Below are 20,049 nucleotides of genomic sequence, written 5' to 3'. Positions count from 1 at the left end.
AGTAAACAAAACAAAAATAGCTAACCTTGTGTATCTTTTAATGCCACTAACTTTTTCATGGAGGCATTTATATCTTCACTTCATCATTAATGTTTCCTAGAGCTAAAAGTTTCATTTTTTAAAGAAAATAATCATAATTTAGCTTGGGCCAGAATCGCAAAATAGCGGAAAAAATTACAAACTCAAGTAGATTTAATATTATGAATTTTGAATACACAAACAGACATTGAAGTTAGTCAATACCATTCTTTCATTACTGTGTGACATCATTATTTAGACATTCGCAGCAATTCAAAAAAAAGTATTTATTATTTTTAAAATTATTCTAACAGATTTTTGCATTTTTTAAAAAAAATTTGGAGATAAATATCAAATAGAGGACAGAATTCAGTCCACTAATCACCACTCAAGACTGATTTCAGTCTTGAGTGGCAGTGTGTATATAGTGCAAAGTAAAACCTAAGTAACAGAGCTGAACTGAAATCTAAAAATGTCAAGATGCCAAAAATCCAATGCATTTTAAATTCTAAAACAACTAACAATTCACTTTAATTTGTAAATAAGTACCTTCGTGTGGAAAGAAAATACTGATACTCCAAGACAGACTCCAGCACATATTCCAACAGCCAATAAGACAACTTGCGTATCATACATGCTAAATATAAAATGAAAAATATTAGAAATATAAAATAAAGAAATATAAAGAAATAAAATAAGAATTAATAGTAATTAACTCACCTTGAGATAGTTCCCAGCATATAACTCATTGCCATGGTCTAACAAATGAAATATTAACAAAAGACATTAAGTTATTAAGCATAGATTTTCAGTAAAAAATAAGCACTAACTTTGTAAATAAATATCTGAGGTATTGCAAATTTACTAAGTTAATGGAGTGTAAGAAAATTATAAATATAATTCTTTTCACAGATTCTAAGAAATGTATTATGGCACAGTATTTAGACTAAAGAGGTAAGGTTTACACGCATAAGTGTATATTCAGTGAGTTGATATTTCAGTGAGATTTTTTTTATTTTTAGAAAATTTAAATTAAAGAAATTAGCCGTTGAGAAAAAAACAAAAAAAAAAAAAACAATGATACATGGAACTTGAGAAATTTTTAAACTGTACATAAAAAAAACATTAATATATTTTTAAGTTAAAACTATATTTAGTTGATAACAAAATTTTCGTAATAATAAATTTCAATGCAGAAATTTATTCCTAAAGTTTTTATAGTCTTTTTAAATGACATTGAGTTATCTTTGCAACTCTTTAAATTTTTCAAAAGGTACAGAGCTTCCTTTAAGCCGCATTTAATGTTTCTGCTAATGCTATTACTTTATTGAGAACTTTTCGGTCTTGAAATAAAAAAGTCTTGTTTTTGATCTCTGTTAAGCAGCTCTCTTTTTCTTTCTTTCTTTTCTTTTTTGAAAAAAGTAATCCAAAAATCATTAAAAATATAAATAGTTACAGCACAAAACAAAGAAGTTTTAAATAGAGAATGGGAAAAAAAATTTGTAGAATGTAAATATATTTTCTTACATTTACATTACATTCTCACATTTTAAAATTTTTTTTCATGTTATATTTAATGACGGCAATCATCAGAATTGAATTAACTGATGAATTCCCATCTTAAATAAAAACACTATTTTTAAAGTATTTTGATAATACTAAAACTATTTTAAAGCTTACAAGTATCAAACTTTCTCTAAATAAATATTTAGTTCAAAATCTATAAAATATAAAAATTAAGCAACAAGTAGGGAAGAAAATATTATTAAGATTTAACACTGCAACTAATTGTAAAATTAAATAATATAATAAAAACTCACAAAAACTGACAGCATGATCATGTTGCATGGATAGTTCCTCCTAAAATCAAATTAATTACTTCTTCATAAATATTTCACCAGCCATTAATTTAATAGAAAGCAATAACAAACAAAATCAAATAATAATTGCATATTAAGCTAACAGCCTAAATATAAGCTAAGCATAAACTAATAGAAAACTTCAAGAAACTTAATAATATAATTAAACTTTTTTTTTGCTAAAGCACAATTAAATGATAAATAACCAACCAGTACATATAATTACAGCAAATAAATCAGATAAACAGATTATTTGCAACAGGACAACAAGATTTAAAAAAAAATTTATATACACATTCGAATGGCTTTCTGAAAATTATAAAACAATTTATAAAATTAAGTTATTATTTAAAGAATTAGTTACAAGTCTAAATAATAATTACATTAAAGTATTATCCAGTTAAAAATATTTAGAGAAAAAGATAATTTTAAGGAATTTAATTTGGTACTTTATTTACATTGGTACTATATTTCAAGTGTAACTTTAAACTTTTTAAAGTTTCAGTTCCAAAATATTAAAAATGAAATAAACAAAAACAAAATTTATTGCTTAAATTTTTTTGAAATCAACAGATTTTAAAAGCTGAAGACCAAAAATATGAGCAATAAGCACTGACCTCAATCCGCTGCAACAAGCCAAAGCAATGTAAACTGCTAAGAAAATGAAGCTATATAAACAAGAAAAAAAAAAACAATCAAAATTTAATTGCAAAATTGAATTAATTAATAAACATATATAAATAAGATAAATAATTTTTTTTCAAACATTTTTACTTGGAAAATTCCAATCTAGCACCAGAATCTGTCCAAGGCAAAAGTTGTCACACATTAATATCACGATTAGATTTAATTATTTAAACTGATCTACAATTTCAAATTAAATTTTTTTATCGTCACTGGTATGTTCTTAGTGTGTCGATTATCATTAAATATTCTTAGTAAGAAATAGCCAAACTCTTATTTCTTTTTGCTAAGTGTTAAGAAAATATTTTTAACTACTGTCCCAAAATAAAAAGGGTAAAAACATATGAACATCAATAATAGTCTTCTTAATTTTACAATTTTGATAGGTAATTTAAATACCAAACTTTTTAGAAAATATTTGCTAAAGTCTGTTGTTACCGTTTCCATGGCAATATAAAATAAAATAAAATATAAAAAGCTGAAATTCGCCATGAACTTGAAATATTACAAACAGATTACAATAATTTTTTTATAAAAACAAAGATTCGGACTTTGAACACACAATACATATAATACATAGATAAATTACAAATTAAATAGCAAATAAAAAATTTATTGTCTAATTTTTTACATTTCAATGATGTACAATTTTACATTTCATTTCCTTTTTAATTTACTCTTGCTTTTTCTTACTTCGATTGCTCTCGCTTCTAAAACCATTAGAAAGTACCCTTTTATAAATAATCGAAGGAACTTAACTAGTCCGAGAAGCTATTTACATGAGAGTGTAAAAAATTGAAAAGGGTTTTGTTCCATTAGTTTCTGTTAGAAGCAATTCTTCTTCGAATCATATCTTCCTTTATCCCTTTAAAGAATTAATTTCTTAAGATCACCTTTCTAAAGAGAATGAAGGTATATAAAGAAAAAAGGGTCAAATTCAGGAAGAAGGTATAGTTGATTGGCAGGAAAAATTTTCAAACTGGTACTATACTTTAAGTTATTTTTATTTTTAAATAATTACTTAAACATAAATTTAGATTTAAACCTCAGTAATTTTTACTTCTTCTAGACTAGACAAGAAAGGAATTACAACGTATTTATTTCGTATTTTTCTTACATAGTATTTTTAAATATTTTTTCTTTTAAAATTGTTAGCAAGAATTTTAAGGTTGAGAGAAAAACAAAATTTTAAGATTTAAAAACTTTAAGTAAGCTGTTATTAGTATTATTTATTTAAATCTACATATACATAGCAATGGAATTTTGTTATGTTTTTTTTTCTCGAATCATTTTAAAATAAAACATTAAGTCAAATGTTTTAAAATGAAATGTTGATGTTAATTTATCTACAAGAAAATACAATACACAAGATATCAACAAAAAAGAATAACAAAAAATAATCACAAGAAATATTAACACTAAATGTTTTAATATTTGTGTTAATCAACAAACATACAAAAGTATCTACATAAAATTGTTCACAAAATTGTAATTTTGTATTCGAATTCATAACCTTAACCTAATGCTCAACTTAAAAAATAAGAAAGACACATTCATTTTTCCAGATATTCTTCTTTGTAGAGATGAGAGAAAAAAATCGAATCATGAAATACAAGTTCGAATTTATTGATGGCCATCATCATTTTGAGAGGTTCAGATAATTCGGGCCCAGTCAATACGAATAAAAAAAATTTTTCAACGTCAATAAAGCTTAGTACTGAGTGATCTTTTAAATAATGAAAGCATTATGAATCAGATATAAATAAAAATGTGTCTTTGTTGTTAAAGGAAAACTTTTCGGTCATCCACACATAGTGTAAACATTTTGTCATCAGTATAATACATTAATTATGTAAGTGTATTATCAATTAATTAGACAAGTATTTAGTGGGAAAAAAATTTCATGCCTCATGATTTTAAGTACATTAGTTTAATGCAGTATGATGATTGATTTAACCTAATGTGGTTAAAATCATGGTTTACACAAAAAAGTTTTTTTTTTTTTTAAAAAACCTTTTATTAATAATTTTTTTGACATTTATATAAATACTTTTAATTCAATAATAAATTTTTCCACATTTTCTTTAATAAAAATTTTGAATTCAATTGCTAGAGTAAATCTATATAACTGTAAATAAACATAAATATGTAATTTTTGAATGTTTATATATCATTGTACTCCAAAAAAATATCTGCATAGAACAAATTAATGCAATTAATGTAAGTTTCAGATTAACTCCTGTCCTAATCTCTAAAACTGCGTCAATGCTGAAAAGATACCAAAAGTTTGCAAAGTTCATTTAAAAGAGTATATTAAAATTTTGCATCATACCTTTTATTTATTTATTTAAATAAGCTTCTATGGTTTTTAAAATTATTTAAATTTTAAGTAGCAAGGATAATAATGGCTAGGTTTTTTTTCTTTTTTTAAATTATATATAATTCAAAAATGCTTTTAATTTTGTGTTCGTAAAATTTTTGTAATTTGATTTTAAACGGAATGACATGTTAGAGGGGACCAAAACATTGTCCTGCATTCCATTAAGACGGCCCTGAGTAGAATTCACTTGTGTTTATATATTTTTATATTAATCAAATTATATTTGATACTAATAAATTACATCAGAGGCAATAAAAGAGCTTATCTGTAAAGTAGTAAAAATCCTTCGCGTTTATTTATTTAGACAGTAAATTTATTAATTTTTCTAGGATAGATAGGAACTGTCTGAACAGAAATGTACAAGCTATACTCAAAGGTAAAATTTCATGAATTTTTCTTTTTAAAAAAATTATTTTTATAAAAAAACTGCCATACAGGTAAAATTAACATGAAAATAGGCATTGTATACTTGATATAAAAATTATTACTTCAAGTGTTTATTTAAGATAAAAAAAATTTTTAAATAATAATTTTTTTAATATAAAATAAATGTAAATCTACAAAATAAATATGATGAAATATATGGAAAATAGCCAATTTCAGAAACAAATGTCTTACAATTTTTAAAAAAATAAACAATAATAACTAGTGTTTAAACTGAAATGATTAAAAAATGCTTTTAAAATACTACAATTTTACAAAAATTTACATTTCTACAATATATTTAGCATTTGTTTATGCATGATATGCTATTCTCCTACTCTTTTAAATAATTGGCAAACATAAGTACAGTACAGAACCCGTTATCCGGAAATCAAAAAACCGGAACGAAATTCGATAAATTTTCCTGCCATTTTTAAAAAAAAATTTTTTTTTCCTCATAAGATTTTAGGATTTTTCCTTCTTTTTTGAAAGATGTTTACCTTATCATCATTTTGGAAATAATCATTAGTGCATTACTCCATCGTTTTTTCTTCTTTGTAAGATTATTTCCAAAAAAAAATTTTTTTTTTGTTGGGTTTAACAATAAAAAAAACGGTTTTTTGTAGCGATTCAGAAAACCGTAAAAATCAGTTATCCGGAATATCGATGGTCCCGATCGTTCCGGATAATCGGTTCCCTACTGTAGTACTTAAAATAAAACATGAAAATGGATATTGAATATGTATGTTTTTACACCCTATCTATGAAAATGACAAATTATAATGAGAAATTGAAAGATACTTACTAGGCTAAGTAAACAAACGCATAATTCTGCCTCACAAAAAGTTTCACATTTCTCCTAAAAATGTATACCATTAATATTATTTAATATAAAATTCCAGTAAAATAAAGTAAGAGGGCAAAGGCATGGTACATTTGCATGGCTGCCAACTACTATACTTTTTGCTAAATATTTTATAGAGTTGTAGACTACCAAAAACTTAGGCTTTAAGAATTTCATGTTATTTAACAAACTTTTTAAAAGGAGATAGACCGCTCGCCTCCTAATGATGGGCCCTGGTTCAAATCCCAGGGATTGCCGATAATACGAATTGCGCACCCGGCTCGCACGGACCAGTGTGTTGACATAAAATATCCTCAGTGGTAGACAGATCATGGATTGCAGTCCCTTTGTAGAAGTCCTGGGCTATATGGTTATGGGCTTTTCATAACCTAGGTACATGCTCAGGGCTTGGAGGAAAAAAAAAAAAAAAGTCCCTTTGTTGATGGGCTAACTGTGGGAGGTTTTCTCTCCATGTAAAACAAATGAGGATTAGTTACGCCAAAAAGTCTCTAAGAAGGCAATTTTCTTCCAATACTTGAACTAGAGCCGTGATGGATCAGGAGATAGCGGAATCGTCTACCAATTAAGTGAACCGGGTTCGAATCCTAGCGATGGCTGGTTGATATAAATTTTGCATCTGGCTAGCACTGATGACAGTGCTAAAGCAAAATATCCTCAGTGGTAGATGGATCATGGGTTAGAGTCAAGTTAGAGGTTGCCCCCAGGATAATGGTAGGAGGTTTCTCTCTCCATGTAGCTTAAATGCGGGTTAGTTTCATCAAAAAAACCTCCACGAAGGCAAATTTCTCCCAATACTTGATCCAGGACTTCCCTTGTCTACTGGATTGGGTTCAAAATAACAAGGTTACGAAGTTGAAAATTACCAGTTGCAAAGCCAAAATTTGGGTAGGCTGTTCAATGACGGTTATAAAATAAAATATTTGAACAAGGAGTTTTCTTGTCTTTTAAGTTGGGTTCAAAATTGCATAGCTACGGAGTTGCACATTGATAGTTGCAAACTTAAAATTAGGTCGGCTGTTCAGACCAGTCATAAAATAAAATAAAAAAACCTTTTAAAAGGCTAATGTAAAACTAGAACAAAGTGGCTTTTTATATGAACTTTTGAATCATTTAAGTGCAATGATGTGCAAAATAACTTTAAATCAAATTTAGTAAACAAAGAAGTATACATTGAAACGTAAACTTACTATCACTAGAAATTTCCCCCCCCCCCCACAAAGTGAAGAAAGTTGGCAAGCCTGCAAATCAGTACCAAAAATTTTCAGTACAAAATATAGCATACAGTTATTTTATATATTTTGTCAATAGTTAGTTGCTAAGTTGAATTCAAAATAATTATTAGGGTGTGAGGAGCAAAGTGAGCATGAAGGGTTTTCCAGGTTTTTTTTAAAAAATTTAAAAAAAAAAAAAAAAAAACTGAGTAAGAAATGAACAGTTTACATAACAGTAACTCATGTTAAAAAAATTTTGGAATACAAAAATTTAGTTCAGTAAGCTTGAAATGTTACATAAAATAGAAGTGATAAAAATATTGTAGAACAATTAAATAGATGCAATACAGTAATATTTAGACATTCTCACCTAAAACTTATACAGAATATTTAAAATATATCTAAATGAGCAAATTTAAATATACAAACTAATTTAAATATTAGCACCTTGCCCTTTTTGTAAAAATAAGCCGCCATCCTTAAAAACACTGCATTTTTATTTTATTTTTCCAGGAAAAGATTGTTTTCTTAACCAGCTGTTTTAATGAGAAGTCCATTTCTGATGTATTTCGTTATTGTTATTTATTTAACTTTTAATTTCACTCCTTTAATTTAGTAAGATTTTTCTTATTATTTAGTAAGATTTATATAGCTAAAAATTCACATGAGATTCAGCCTTAAAGATATCAACATTTTTTATTGGGGATTTTATTATGAATAAGTTAAAAATTAATGAATTTCTTAGTGATTTTAAGCTATACCATTAATTTTTTTAAATAAATATCTTTTTATTTAAAAATGCACCTTTACATGTTTATTTCCTCATAACTTTCAGTTTAAAACTTAAAAATAAGTAAATGAGAAGTCCATTCTTGATGTATTTCGTTATTGATATTTATTTAACTTTTAATTTCATTCCTTTATTTTAGTAAGATTTTTTTTTATATTGTCTAGTTAGACAGCTAAAATTCGCACGAGAGAGATTCTTAGAGATTTTTACATCTTTTATTTGGGAGGGGGTAAATAAATCAATGAATTTTTTAGTGATTTTAAGTTTTTTTTAATAAATACCTTTTTATTTAAAAATGTTCCTTTAAATGTTTATTTTCTCATAACTTTCAGTTTAAAATATAAAAAAAGTTTTTAAGTTTTTCATCAAATAATCCCTTTTTTTTAAGTTTACAAAAAAAATTTATACACAGAGAGTGCCTTTAATTATTTTTCAAAAGCTTGAACTTTTTCTGTTATTTTGATAATGAGTGAGAATTACTTTGTGAAATATACACATAAAATAGCATAAAAGGGTTATTGTTGTAAATTATAAAAAGGCTAAATTGAGGACCATTCAGTTATTACATAATGTTACATATTTTGATAAATTTGTAAGTGATTGCCCTTTTAAATCTCTAAGTGTCCTTTTTTGCGAGTAAGTGCCTTGCTCTCTTTTATTCCTAGGGCAAACTTAGATATATATTTCAGAACATTGTTTAATTAATATTAGTAAAGAAAAGAGAGTTAGACATTTATGGATAATTGTTTAGATGCAAGTTTATCTGTATACAAATTAAATAGAAAATATTCTTTTAGGAAATTTTGTGAGGTAGCCAAGTTAACTGCTGATCTTTGTTATCAACCTGCCTAGATATTTAAGTTCCGTAAATGATAATTAATGCTAAGACTAAAAACGAACAGAAATACAGAAAACTTTCTATACATAGAAAAATTTCCAGTATTACGACAGACTTTAAATCTCAATGTTGTTAATGTTGCATTCTTAAAGATCCAAAATGGTTGTTAGTCATTTTAACTTGTTTATTGGCAGTTCACATTTTTTACGTTATTAAATTTCAGCACAAAAAGTAATTCAATTCAATATGGATTATAAAACTATTCTTAGATTGAAGTATTTAAAATATAAACATTACTATGATTTTTAATTAAAAAAAGGTACTTACTCAAATACAAACAAGCAAATTACTCCTAGAGAGAATAAAAGTTGCAACATAATGATCAGGTAAACCTGTTAAAAGAAAAGAAATTAGAAGGAAGATCAAACTTAAAATAATTTTTTTAAATAATGTAAAAGCAGTAATGCAAATAAAAGTGTTCAAATAAGTTTTAGGAACATTCAAGAGCATATTATTCATAATAAATCACATAGAACCTTAGCCAAGCTTCATGTTAAAGTACTATCATTAGGATTTACATCAAAATTATATACCAGACACGTAATTGGTGGAAGAAGAAATTACCTGAACTTTTTTTTTCAATGTGTACTTTTTTTAGTATTTAATTTATCTTTCTTTTTGTACATAGAAAATAAATAAGACTAATTTTTGTCAAGACTCAAAAATAAAATTTAAAAGAGAAAGAATTTTTTTTTTTATCTAATAATTTTTTTCTCATCAGCACATAAAAGTATATATGCATTCATTCCTCCTTTCGCAACTTGCATTTTGAGAAGAAAAAAAAAAAAAGGTTTTTTAAATTTGTTCAATTTATAGCAAGAACTGAAAAAAGATTGAAGACAAAACTATAGGAGCTCCCTTGTTTTGTGTTGGGTTTAAAATTACTAATCTACAGAGTAACACTTTGATAGTAGCCAAAGTCTACTACCTATTTTGTAAAAAAAATAAAAAGAACACTAGAATACATGGGTGTTGCTCAAGAGCTTAAATTGCTGTGAATCATTTAGAAAAAAAAAAAGGCTGATTTTTTTTCTCCTCAGAAGAAGGTGTGGCTTTCCAACCTATTAATATATAAATTACTGTCACTCTTTTTTATCTTAAACAATCAATGTTCTTTTTTTCAGTCTCCCAACTATCAAGAATATTAAATTCGAGGAGATCAGAAGACTGTAGGCTCTGCATTAATTTAGATGATGGTAGAGATTTTATTGTTGTTTCAATTAATTTGCTTTTCTTTTTTCTGAAAGGGCTGTTTTTTTAAAAAAAAGGATAATTTGCACTTTTAGTCTTTAATTCTTCATATACTAAACTTTTTTTGTTCTTATGCTATACTTTTACCTTTAATTGTTCTAATATCCCATTTTATACGGTTAAAAAAAAAAAAAAAAAAAAAAAAAAAAAAAAAAGAGGATAATTTACACTCTTAGTCTTTAATTCTTCATATACCGAACTTTGATTGTTCTAATATCTCATTTTATATTGAAAAATATTTACGTTTCTACTCTTAGCATATCTGTAATAGTTTTGTGACTGTGCTATGAATAACTTTTTTTAATATCAAAAAAGGTACATAAGACAAATTTCAGTGAAACAATCTGTTTGCGCTAAAATAACGCAGTGAGAGGAATGAATTCGAATCAAGTGACTCTGATCACTGATTCTAATCATGTGATTTTGATTGGTGATTCAAGTCCAGGGATTCAGAATAGTCTTTCTAATCAAGTGACTGAATTCGGATCACTGTTTTAAAACATGAGATTCGGATCACTGTTTTAAAACATGAGATTCGGATCACTGTTCAAATCAAGTGATACAAATGACTGATTATTATGAAGTGATTCAGATCAAGGACTCGAATCATGTGATTCAGATCACTGATTAGATAAAGTGATTCAAATCATGCGATTCGGATCATGTAATTTGGAGCATCATTCAAATCAAGAGATTCAGATCAGTGATCGGAACCAAGTGATTCAAATTATATGATTCGCATCACTGATTAGAATCAAGTAATTCAGATCACTGATTCAAGTCAAGGGATTCAGAACAGTCATTTTAATTAAGTGACTCAAATCAATGATTCAAATTCAATAATTTGGATCAATGATACGATTCAAGTTATTCAAATCACTGATTCGATTCAAATTATTGGAATCACCTGATTCATATCAGTGATTCGTAATACAGTCGAATCCCGTTTTTGCGAAATTCGAAATAGCGAAAATTTCAAAGTAACGAATATTTTTCAAATCCCCAAATGTATTTCCATGTGAACAATGTATAAAAAATACCGATATTACGAAATCAATTATCCGATTTAGCGAAGGCGAAAATGAACACCAGGTCTTATTTTCTTTGATGAACAAGACACATTTCTTCAAAAATGTTCTCAGAAATGAAATGTTTTATCACCCTTAAAATACTAATAAGTTTCAAATGTGAAAAACCTGTCAAAAAAAGAAGAATCACTGGAAAGAGACCACCCTGAGTTGACCCTTGCATTGATTCATTCATGTTTTAAGAAGTCAAAAAACACATGCTTTTAAAAGAGGGAATTCTATTCAATAGAAAGGGCTTGTCAAGAATGATAGATTAGAAGTGACCACCCTTAGCAGAACAATTCCTTCCTTGAATTACAACAGACTAAATAGGGGGGGGGAGAGCTGTTCTAAGAACTCAAGGTGTAAAAGGGGTGTAAACAAGTTTCAGAAAATTACCAGAGTGGTGTGCAACTTCAATAGGAGAAGGTTAGTTAAATCAGTTTGTCTGCTTTCAACGTTTGCAAGCATTTTGTTTTCCTTCGTAAGCATAATGAGTGGTCAAAAGCGTAAACAATTTTCTATTAAGGAAAAACTGGAAATTATTTCAGAAGTTGATCATGGGATAAAAAAAGTTGACGTTGGGACAAAGTATGGACTATCCCCATCTACTCTATTTACTTTTTTAAAAAATTGAACGAAGTTGGAACAGCAAGTGCAATCAGCATTGATCGGATCACATAGAAAAAAAATACGACTTTCAAATTTTCAAGATGTAGATGCAGCTGTTTTTACATGGTTCCAGGATATTCGCTCCCGAAATATTCCAATTTCCGGGCCCCTCATTCGTGAAAAGGCTTTAGAATTTGCAAGAACTTTTGGAAACGAACATTTTCAAGCAAGTGGTTGAATCGATTCAAGGAACATTATGGTATTGTTGCAAAGCAAATTTGTGGTGAAGCTAACTCTGTTGATTTAAAAGCAGTGAATGACTGGAAATCAGAAAAAATATCGGATGCAATTAGGTCTTATGATCCTTCTGATGTTTTCAATGCAGACAAAGCGGGAATTTTTTTCCAGTTGTTATCAAACAAAGCCTTGGCGTTTAAAAAGGATAAATGCATTGGAGGCAAAAATTCAAAACTGCGTTTAACTGCTTTGTTTTGCTGCAATATGTCAGGCACTGAAAAGAGAAAAGTTATGGTTATCGGCAAATCTGCCAAACCTAGGTGCCTAAAAAATGTAAATTCACTACCTTGTGATTATAGATCTAGCCGCAAAGCGTGGATGACGACTGGAATATTTAATGAGTGGTTGGTTAAATTTGATGAAGATATGAAACGTAAGAAAAGAAAAATTCTGCTTCTTATTGATAATTGTTCACCCCACAATGAGCCACCAAAATTGGAATGTATTCACATCGAATACTTTCCTCCTATTTGTACGTCAATTTTACAACCTCTTGACCAGTGTATAATTAAAGTGGTAAAGGGAAAGTATCGAACACAACTTCTGAGGCGTACGCTTGTGCAAATCGGAAGCAAAGAAGCAATTACGAAACCAGATGTAAAGCAAGCAATGGATATGATTGCTGGAGCATGGAAAGACATTAGCCAAAAAGTCATCTGTAATGGGTGGAAGAAAGCAAATTTAATTTTGGCAATTGACAATGAAACAGTCGATGAAATTAATGATGTTATCATCGATTTGCAGCCTTTATGGGAACATGTGACAAAAAAACATCGTGCCAAACGTAGTCAATCTTGACGATTTTCTGACTGCAGATGATGATGCTAGCACATGCGAAGCATTGACAGACAATGATATTGTACGCTTGATTCAAGAAAACAAACAAAAATCACTTTCGGACAGCAGCGATGATGAAGAATGTCCAGAAGAAAACAATGTACCTACAGTTTCAAAAGCCTTGGCCAATTTGGAAGCTGTAAAGAGATATTTATCGGCACAAAAAAACTTTTCAGATACTTTGTTTGAACATGTGCATAATTTGGAAAAATTTTTAATTTCTACTGGTTCTAAATCATTTGTTCAAAAAAAAATTACTGATTATGTATCTGCCTAATTAGTAAGTGTTAATAAATTGTTTACATTAGTTTTGTGCGCTCTTTTAATATTACATTGATATTTCCCAAATCTAGATTAAAAATATATCAAAACTGTAAATTGATTTTTCATACGAATAGTAATCCCAATGTAACGAAATAATATTTGTTAATGCTGAAAATTCGTAATATCGGTATAACGAATTTTCATTATTGCGTAGAAATAGCTTCGGTCCCATGGAATTCACTAAAACGAGATCCGACTGTATGTGATTTGGATAATTAGTTGAACCAAGTGATTCAGATCAGATTCAAATCATGTGATTCAGATAAAGAGATTTGAATCATTGATTCTAACGGTGATTTGTATGAATGATTCAGATCACTGATTCAAATCATCACTTTTCGAATCAATGACACAGATCAGTGATTCTAATCATGCCAGTTTGATCAATGATTCAAATAAATTATTCTTACGAAGTGATTCAGATCAGTGATTCTAATCAAATGGTCCAGATCGCATTTTTAATCTAGTTATTTGTATCACTGATTAGAATAACATGACTTAAAACGACTTAGCTGCGAATCACATGATTCGAATCAAATGCTTCAAAAAAATATGAAATTTCAAAAAACTCGAAAAAAGTTTACTTACCTATCACTACTTTTTTCCCAACTAATGACGATAGAAAAAAAAATTTATTATTCTTTCTCATTAATGAATTGTTTCAAGTAAATATATATACTTATTGTATCTTTCATATAATCATACTGTATATGTAGCTAAATGTTATAAATACTTTTAACTATGGCAAATTTTCAGAAACTGGAAAAGAAATTTATTATTATTTTTTAGAAATCTGAATTCATTGAATTCTTTAATAATGAATGTGTAAGAATATTTCAGGTTTTACAAGAATTTTTTAACTCCGTGTGACATAGCATCACTATGAAACAAAACTAACTGAAATTTAAGAAACAATTATTCATTATAATTTAAATCTATTTTGATAAAAATCAACTCATACAAATCGCAATTGATTCAAATCAGAAATCAATCAATTCAAATTAGTTGCAAGTTGGTGATTCGAATCAAATCAGTGATTAATCATTGAATCAGTGCTGCATAGTATGTAATTTTTTATAGCATTTAAAGATGTATTTTTTAAAATATATGAATTAAAAATATTAAGGTTTATCTCTAAAAGTTAATAAAAAATACGATATCATAAACATAAAAGATAATGCACTAGAAAATAAATGAAACTTTCCAATATTTATTAGAAGCTTTCATGGTCAAAACTAAGTATTTGTAAAAAAAATTCTAAAATTTGCATAAGTTGGTATTATCGCAATACGGGAACATAATAAATTAACATACCTTACGTATGAATGCTGCTCGTATGGCTTTATCAGTAAATTTAATAAATCCTGGCAAATCATCATCTTTGTTAGAAGAGGAATCTGCGGAATCTACCAAAGGTAAGCGCATGGGCATTATAGGAATTGGAGGAGCCCCATAAGCACCATAATTTGCTAAAAATAATCATATTTAGAATAAAGCACGGATCAAAGAATTTAAATTAAGTAATAGTTCACTAAACTGAAAAAAAAAAAAAAAAAACAGTCATTAGACTTAAATAGTACACTAGACTTAAAACACCAGTCTCTCATTGAAAAATATTACTGTGACATTAAGTCACAGCCTAATTTCTAAATATCCTGTTTTGTTAATCAAAATACTTAATTTTTCGGCTTAATTTATAATTTTATGATACAAATTTTATTCTCTTCATCTTTTTCTTCTCACCCCTTAACGCGTTAGCGCAATGAGGACATTTTCCCCAGGAAGTTCCTGGCACATTCCTCAGACACTCCTTTTCGTGGAAAAAGCTGTCGGCGTCGTTTGATGTAGCACGAGACTTTGAAGTCGACTGAAACTTAGCTTTGCAACGTCAATCAGAAGGTGAGAATAACACTTAAGAATAATATTGATAATACATCTCAACTTAAAATTTTACTTCTTTAATTCATACTTTCAGTACCTTGAGTACTCAACTCGGTTTTTTTTCCTTTTTGCTATAAAAGCCAGAGCGCGGGAGATGCTCGTGGCATTCGAATCTTTCATCACCCCAACGTCACGCTGCTCCCTGGCAGGACGTTTTTTTCCCCCCCCCTTCCTCTTTTTTATAGAGGAAGAGAACATCTTTTGGTATGGCGTCACGTCTACCGCCATGTTGGCAAGTCAATCTGCTGTGCTTTCTTTTTCTCTGATTTAATGTCTACTAAGTAAATTCCTGATTGTGTATCTCCTGCCTTTTAATATGATCCGCTGCCCAGACACCGCCATTGATGGACTCCTTCACAGCCATTTCTAGCTTTATGGTAATGCTGTTTTAATCTTTCAAAAGAAAATCCCGAAAATATCGGCAGCTGTTCCTTTTTAGAAAAATTTTACGATTCAATCTTTTTTAACAAGAATTCCTTTTGATTGAATACTCTTCTTTATGACGCACAAATTTTGGGATAGTTCGGTCTCCTGCTCCAGCTACCATTAGTACCCACATTTTTAAGATGTTGTGCCATTGATGATTTTTTTTAAGATGTTGTGCCATTGACGATATTTTTTTTAAGATGTTGTGCCTCACTGTGATAATTTTTAAGATGTCTGCCTAATAAAATCTCCAATAAACAACAAAGATTTAGTAAAAAGAACTGGACTACTTCATTTTGACTGGTTTTGTTGTTGTTTTCCTCCTAGGTATGGATAGCTTCTATGGAGAGGAGGTATGTCTTTTTGTAGAATATATTTGTTATTTTCTGGGACTTTAAAAATTAATATTCCTTCTGGGTTGTAAAATTTGCAACACAACTTCAAAAATGTACCACTATATTTTTTTCACCCGGCCATTAATTTTTATATTTTTTTAAATTGTTATCACTTGCTTGTTAGCAACTTTTCATTCCTTTTTTTATTTTATACCCAACCGTAACAGGGCAATTACTTAGATATTAAAAAATGTCAGTTTTCCCAATTTAAGATATCATAAATGGTATTTACATAAACATAAATTTTGTAACAAAACAATATACAAATTACATAGTATACTTAAAATTAAAATATATTTATCAGAAGAACGGTATTCTCAATTTCAGGTCTTAGAAATGGAACATGAAAGTTTGCAAGATTACAGTAAAAGCTTTTGAAAAAGACACTATTTACATAAAATTTACATTGGTTTCTTTTTCTTTAACAGTTCATTTCACGTTATATTGGCAAAAAGTAAGCAATTTTAATGTTTAAAACCATTTAAAATATTGTTATTAACATGCAATTGATTCACACATTCTAAAATGATGAATATAAATAAATTCTTAAACAGTTGTATTCACTGATACAGTGTGATTTCCTATTAATAATGTCTGTTATTTAATAAACTTAAAACTGAACTTAAATATACAAATACTAATATGTAGATATAATAAAAATGACATATATAATGCATGTTAAATATTTCCAAACAAATTTAGAAGTAGAAAACAAATGTTTTAAAAGTAAAATTAAAAATTATTTCTAAGAAAAAAGTGTATATATTTTTAAAGAGTTCAACACTAGAAAAAAATCAACTAGCTATATAAAAATTTGACAATAAGGTAATAGCATAGACTAGATTTTAAATAAACAAATAATCCCTAGAAATCGAAACAGTAAAATATTACCCGATAAAAAACTTCATTCCCTTCAAAATTATAGAAATAGCAAATAACAGTTGACATGTTTCAAGCGCCTAAAAAATAGGCACCAATTTTCAAGAGTTATCAGATGGAAATGAGAAGAAACAAAAGTGATTTGAAATTAAAAAAAACGTAAAGTTACCAACGAAAAATGAAATTTTGACAATAGCAAAATTATTTTCACTCTGGTCACATCTTGATGCCCTAGAATCTTGTTTTATTCATATAAATGCCAGTTCCTTGTTAATGACATTAGTTCCTCACCACCTCTCCATAGCGTGTGGTAATGCATTTTACCCTGATTTGCCCCTCTCGGTCACTGTGGTTTTTCTAGTTTTGTTTCTTGCCTTTGTTAATAATATTTTTCAATATTAATAATTTCTAAAACTCAATAGATGGCGCTCTGTGCAGTAATGTATCATTTTGTAATCAGTTTCTTTCATGCCACTGTATCATAAACATCCGTGTTTTGTTATTAAATATATTTCGTTAAAGGCATTTTGTTATGATTTAATCCCAAGATCCCACCCATCGTATTTAACATTGTTTTCCATTTTTTTGTTCGCAATTTTACTTTTTTTTATTTTTATTTCAAATCACTTTTGTTTCTTCTCATTCGTGTCTTGCAAATATTGAAAATAGTTCTGAAGTGCTAGTTCTATTTCTGAAGTGCTTGTAACATGTCGACTGTTACTTGTGATAGATTTTTTAAGAGAATGAAGTTTTCAATCATGTAATAGATTTTATTTATTAATTTATTTTGAACTTTTCAAAAGACAAAATATATTTTAAAAATTTTATCAAATAAGAATTGAAACCACTTACCAGGTTGTCCTCCTGGAGGAGGTGCATATTGATTTGTTGCAGGATGTGGTTCTGCAGGATTGGAGTATCCAGGGTTTGCATACTGGCCCTGTTGCTGTACAGGCTGATATCCTGGGTATTGTACAGGATATGCCATTTGTTGTTGAGGTGGATAAGGCATTTGTTGATGCGGGTATGCTGGAGGCATACCAAGCTCAGGCTTAAAACCTGGATAAGGTGGAGCCTGAGATGTCATTTTTCAAACAAATATCTGTAAAAACATGCAAATTAAAATTAATCAAAGGTAACATAGAATAGAATAGATAAAATAAAAATGGTCTTTAAGACAAGTAAGAAAAAAAATACTATTGATATTAAAATACTAGGTACTACAAAATTTAAAATTTTTTCTCATGCATTTAAATTTTACAATTTCATGCTTCTTTCTTTACGCCCTAAGAAAATTGTAAAAATAATTTGGCCTTAAAATTAGAAACACTTTAAAGGTATTAGTGACAGGGCTAGGCAAACTTTACAAGATTTTATTAACTCTTGTAACTAGTTTCAACCATTTCGTCACCTCCTTTTGGTGAAATTTGTTTGAAAATCACGAATTTTTTAAATGTTTTAATTTTTATAAAACTCTTTATTGATTCATCCCACAGGGATGAATTTGGTAAAAAAGCAAACAAGCTGAAAATGGAAATCCAAAAACAAGGGTCTGTTAACGGATCCTTCTCAAAATATCTTTTCATAAAAACGAACCCGTCATAAAATAATTTATCTTTTAACCCGACCCTTCACAAATTTGTTTATCTTCATTATAGTTTTGTTAATCAAATAAACCCTTCCCCGGGGGGGGGGGGGTTGAAACGAACTAAGTTTTCCAAGTTTCCTAAGTTTAAATTCCAAATGTAGTATTCTAAGAAAATATTTCTACTTTTACAAACATTGTGAGAACATTCTTATTGATATTAAATGATTATTATTATTATTTTTTTTTGTAAATAAATAATTGATCAATTTATATTTATTCATAAAATTAATTAATAGACCATTACGTCAATAAAAATTAATTTCTGGCAATTTTTTAAATAAAAAGTTATAAATTTAAGAATTGTTTAAGTTTACTTAATGCGTAACACATTAAAAGTGATACATAACTAAGTAGTGTTACTTAAAATACGTCAATTGAAATTAATTAAAAATGTGAGTGATTTAGTTTCCATTATTCGTCCAAAATGAATATTCTGTGTTGAGCAGTATAGGCTAAATACCAAATATTTGCATGTTGCATCTCTAATTTTGTAGCAGCATTGTTGAGCAGTATATGGTATCTATTTCCAATTTAAAAACTTCTTGAAAAGGCTTTTAGCAATTTTTGCAATAACAGGACCCTATTTGTACAAATTCACAAAAGCAGAACCCTGGTTGAAAGAATGTGACTTAACGCTTATTTTATATTCGCAAATTATGAGTAGTTTATTCACAATTTTAGAAAAACAGAACCTTTCACAAAATGTCTGGACAGACCCCTAAAAAATGTTACATGAAAAAACATTTTTTAAATAGTTGAAAAGAAAAAAAAACTAATTTGAGCAAGAAAAAATTGGCAGTTATAATTTCAGTTACTATGGTAGGAAGCATTTATCTACCGAATGTTATCAACGTTTTAATAAAAATATCGATGCAAGATTTTATTTATATTTAAATTGTGTGAATATGAATCTCAATGTATGATTTTTAAATCATGCGAATCTCGATATTTGATTTTAAAATCGCGTCAATAGGTATCTCGATGTTTGATTATAAAATCGCGCGAATATGAATCAGGGGTCTGTTTAGAAGAAATTTGGGTCCGTTAACGGACCCTTCACAAAATATCTTTTCATAAAAACGGACCCTTCACAAAATATTTTAACTTAAAAACGGACCCTTCACAAAATTTTTTAACTTGAAAACGGACCCTTCACAAAATAATTTATCTTTTAATCGGACCCTTCACAAATTTGTTTATCTTCATTATTGTTTTGTTAATCGAATAAACCCTTCCCAGGAAGG

General features: G+C 28.2%; 1 protein-coding gene across 2 annotated transcripts in view; it reads right to left on the bottom strand.

Annotated features, from left to right (window-relative positions):
• The window catches only part of LOC107456652 (protein lifeguard 3), a 38,717-nt gene that overhangs the window by 5,381 nt on the left and 13,287 nt on the right, over positions 1-20,049 (bottom strand). For both annotated transcript variants that reach the window (XM_016074575.4, XM_071181507.2), the window contains exons 2-9: positions 18,010-18,259; positions 14,831-14,985; positions 9,396-9,460; positions 6,170-6,223; positions 2,495-2,545; positions 1,839-1,878; positions 739-776; positions 568-655 (exon numbers count right to left, since the gene is read on the bottom strand). In XM_016074575.4, the coding sequence (XP_015930061.1) occupies positions 568-655; positions 739-776; positions 1,839-1,878; positions 2,495-2,545; positions 6,170-6,223; positions 9,396-9,460; positions 14,831-14,985; positions 18,010-18,244 (726 nt within the window). In that variant the 5' untranslated portion in view covers positions 18,245-18,259. The remainder of the gene's footprint in view (positions 1-567; positions 656-738; positions 777-1,838; positions 1,879-2,494; positions 2,546-6,169; positions 6,224-9,395; positions 9,461-14,830; positions 14,986-18,009; positions 18,260-20,049) is intronic.

This window comes from Parasteatoda tepidariorum, chromosome 8, assembly GCF_982258835.1.
Source record: "Parasteatoda tepidariorum strain Cologne lab strain chromosome 8, Ptep-v5.0, whole genome shotgun sequence".
NCBI lineage: Eukaryota > Metazoa > Arthropoda > Arachnida > Araneae > Theridiidae > Parasteatoda > Parasteatoda tepidariorum.
The sequence above is the reverse complement of the archived record's forward strand: the minus strand, read 5'-3'. Positions and strand labels throughout refer to the sequence as shown.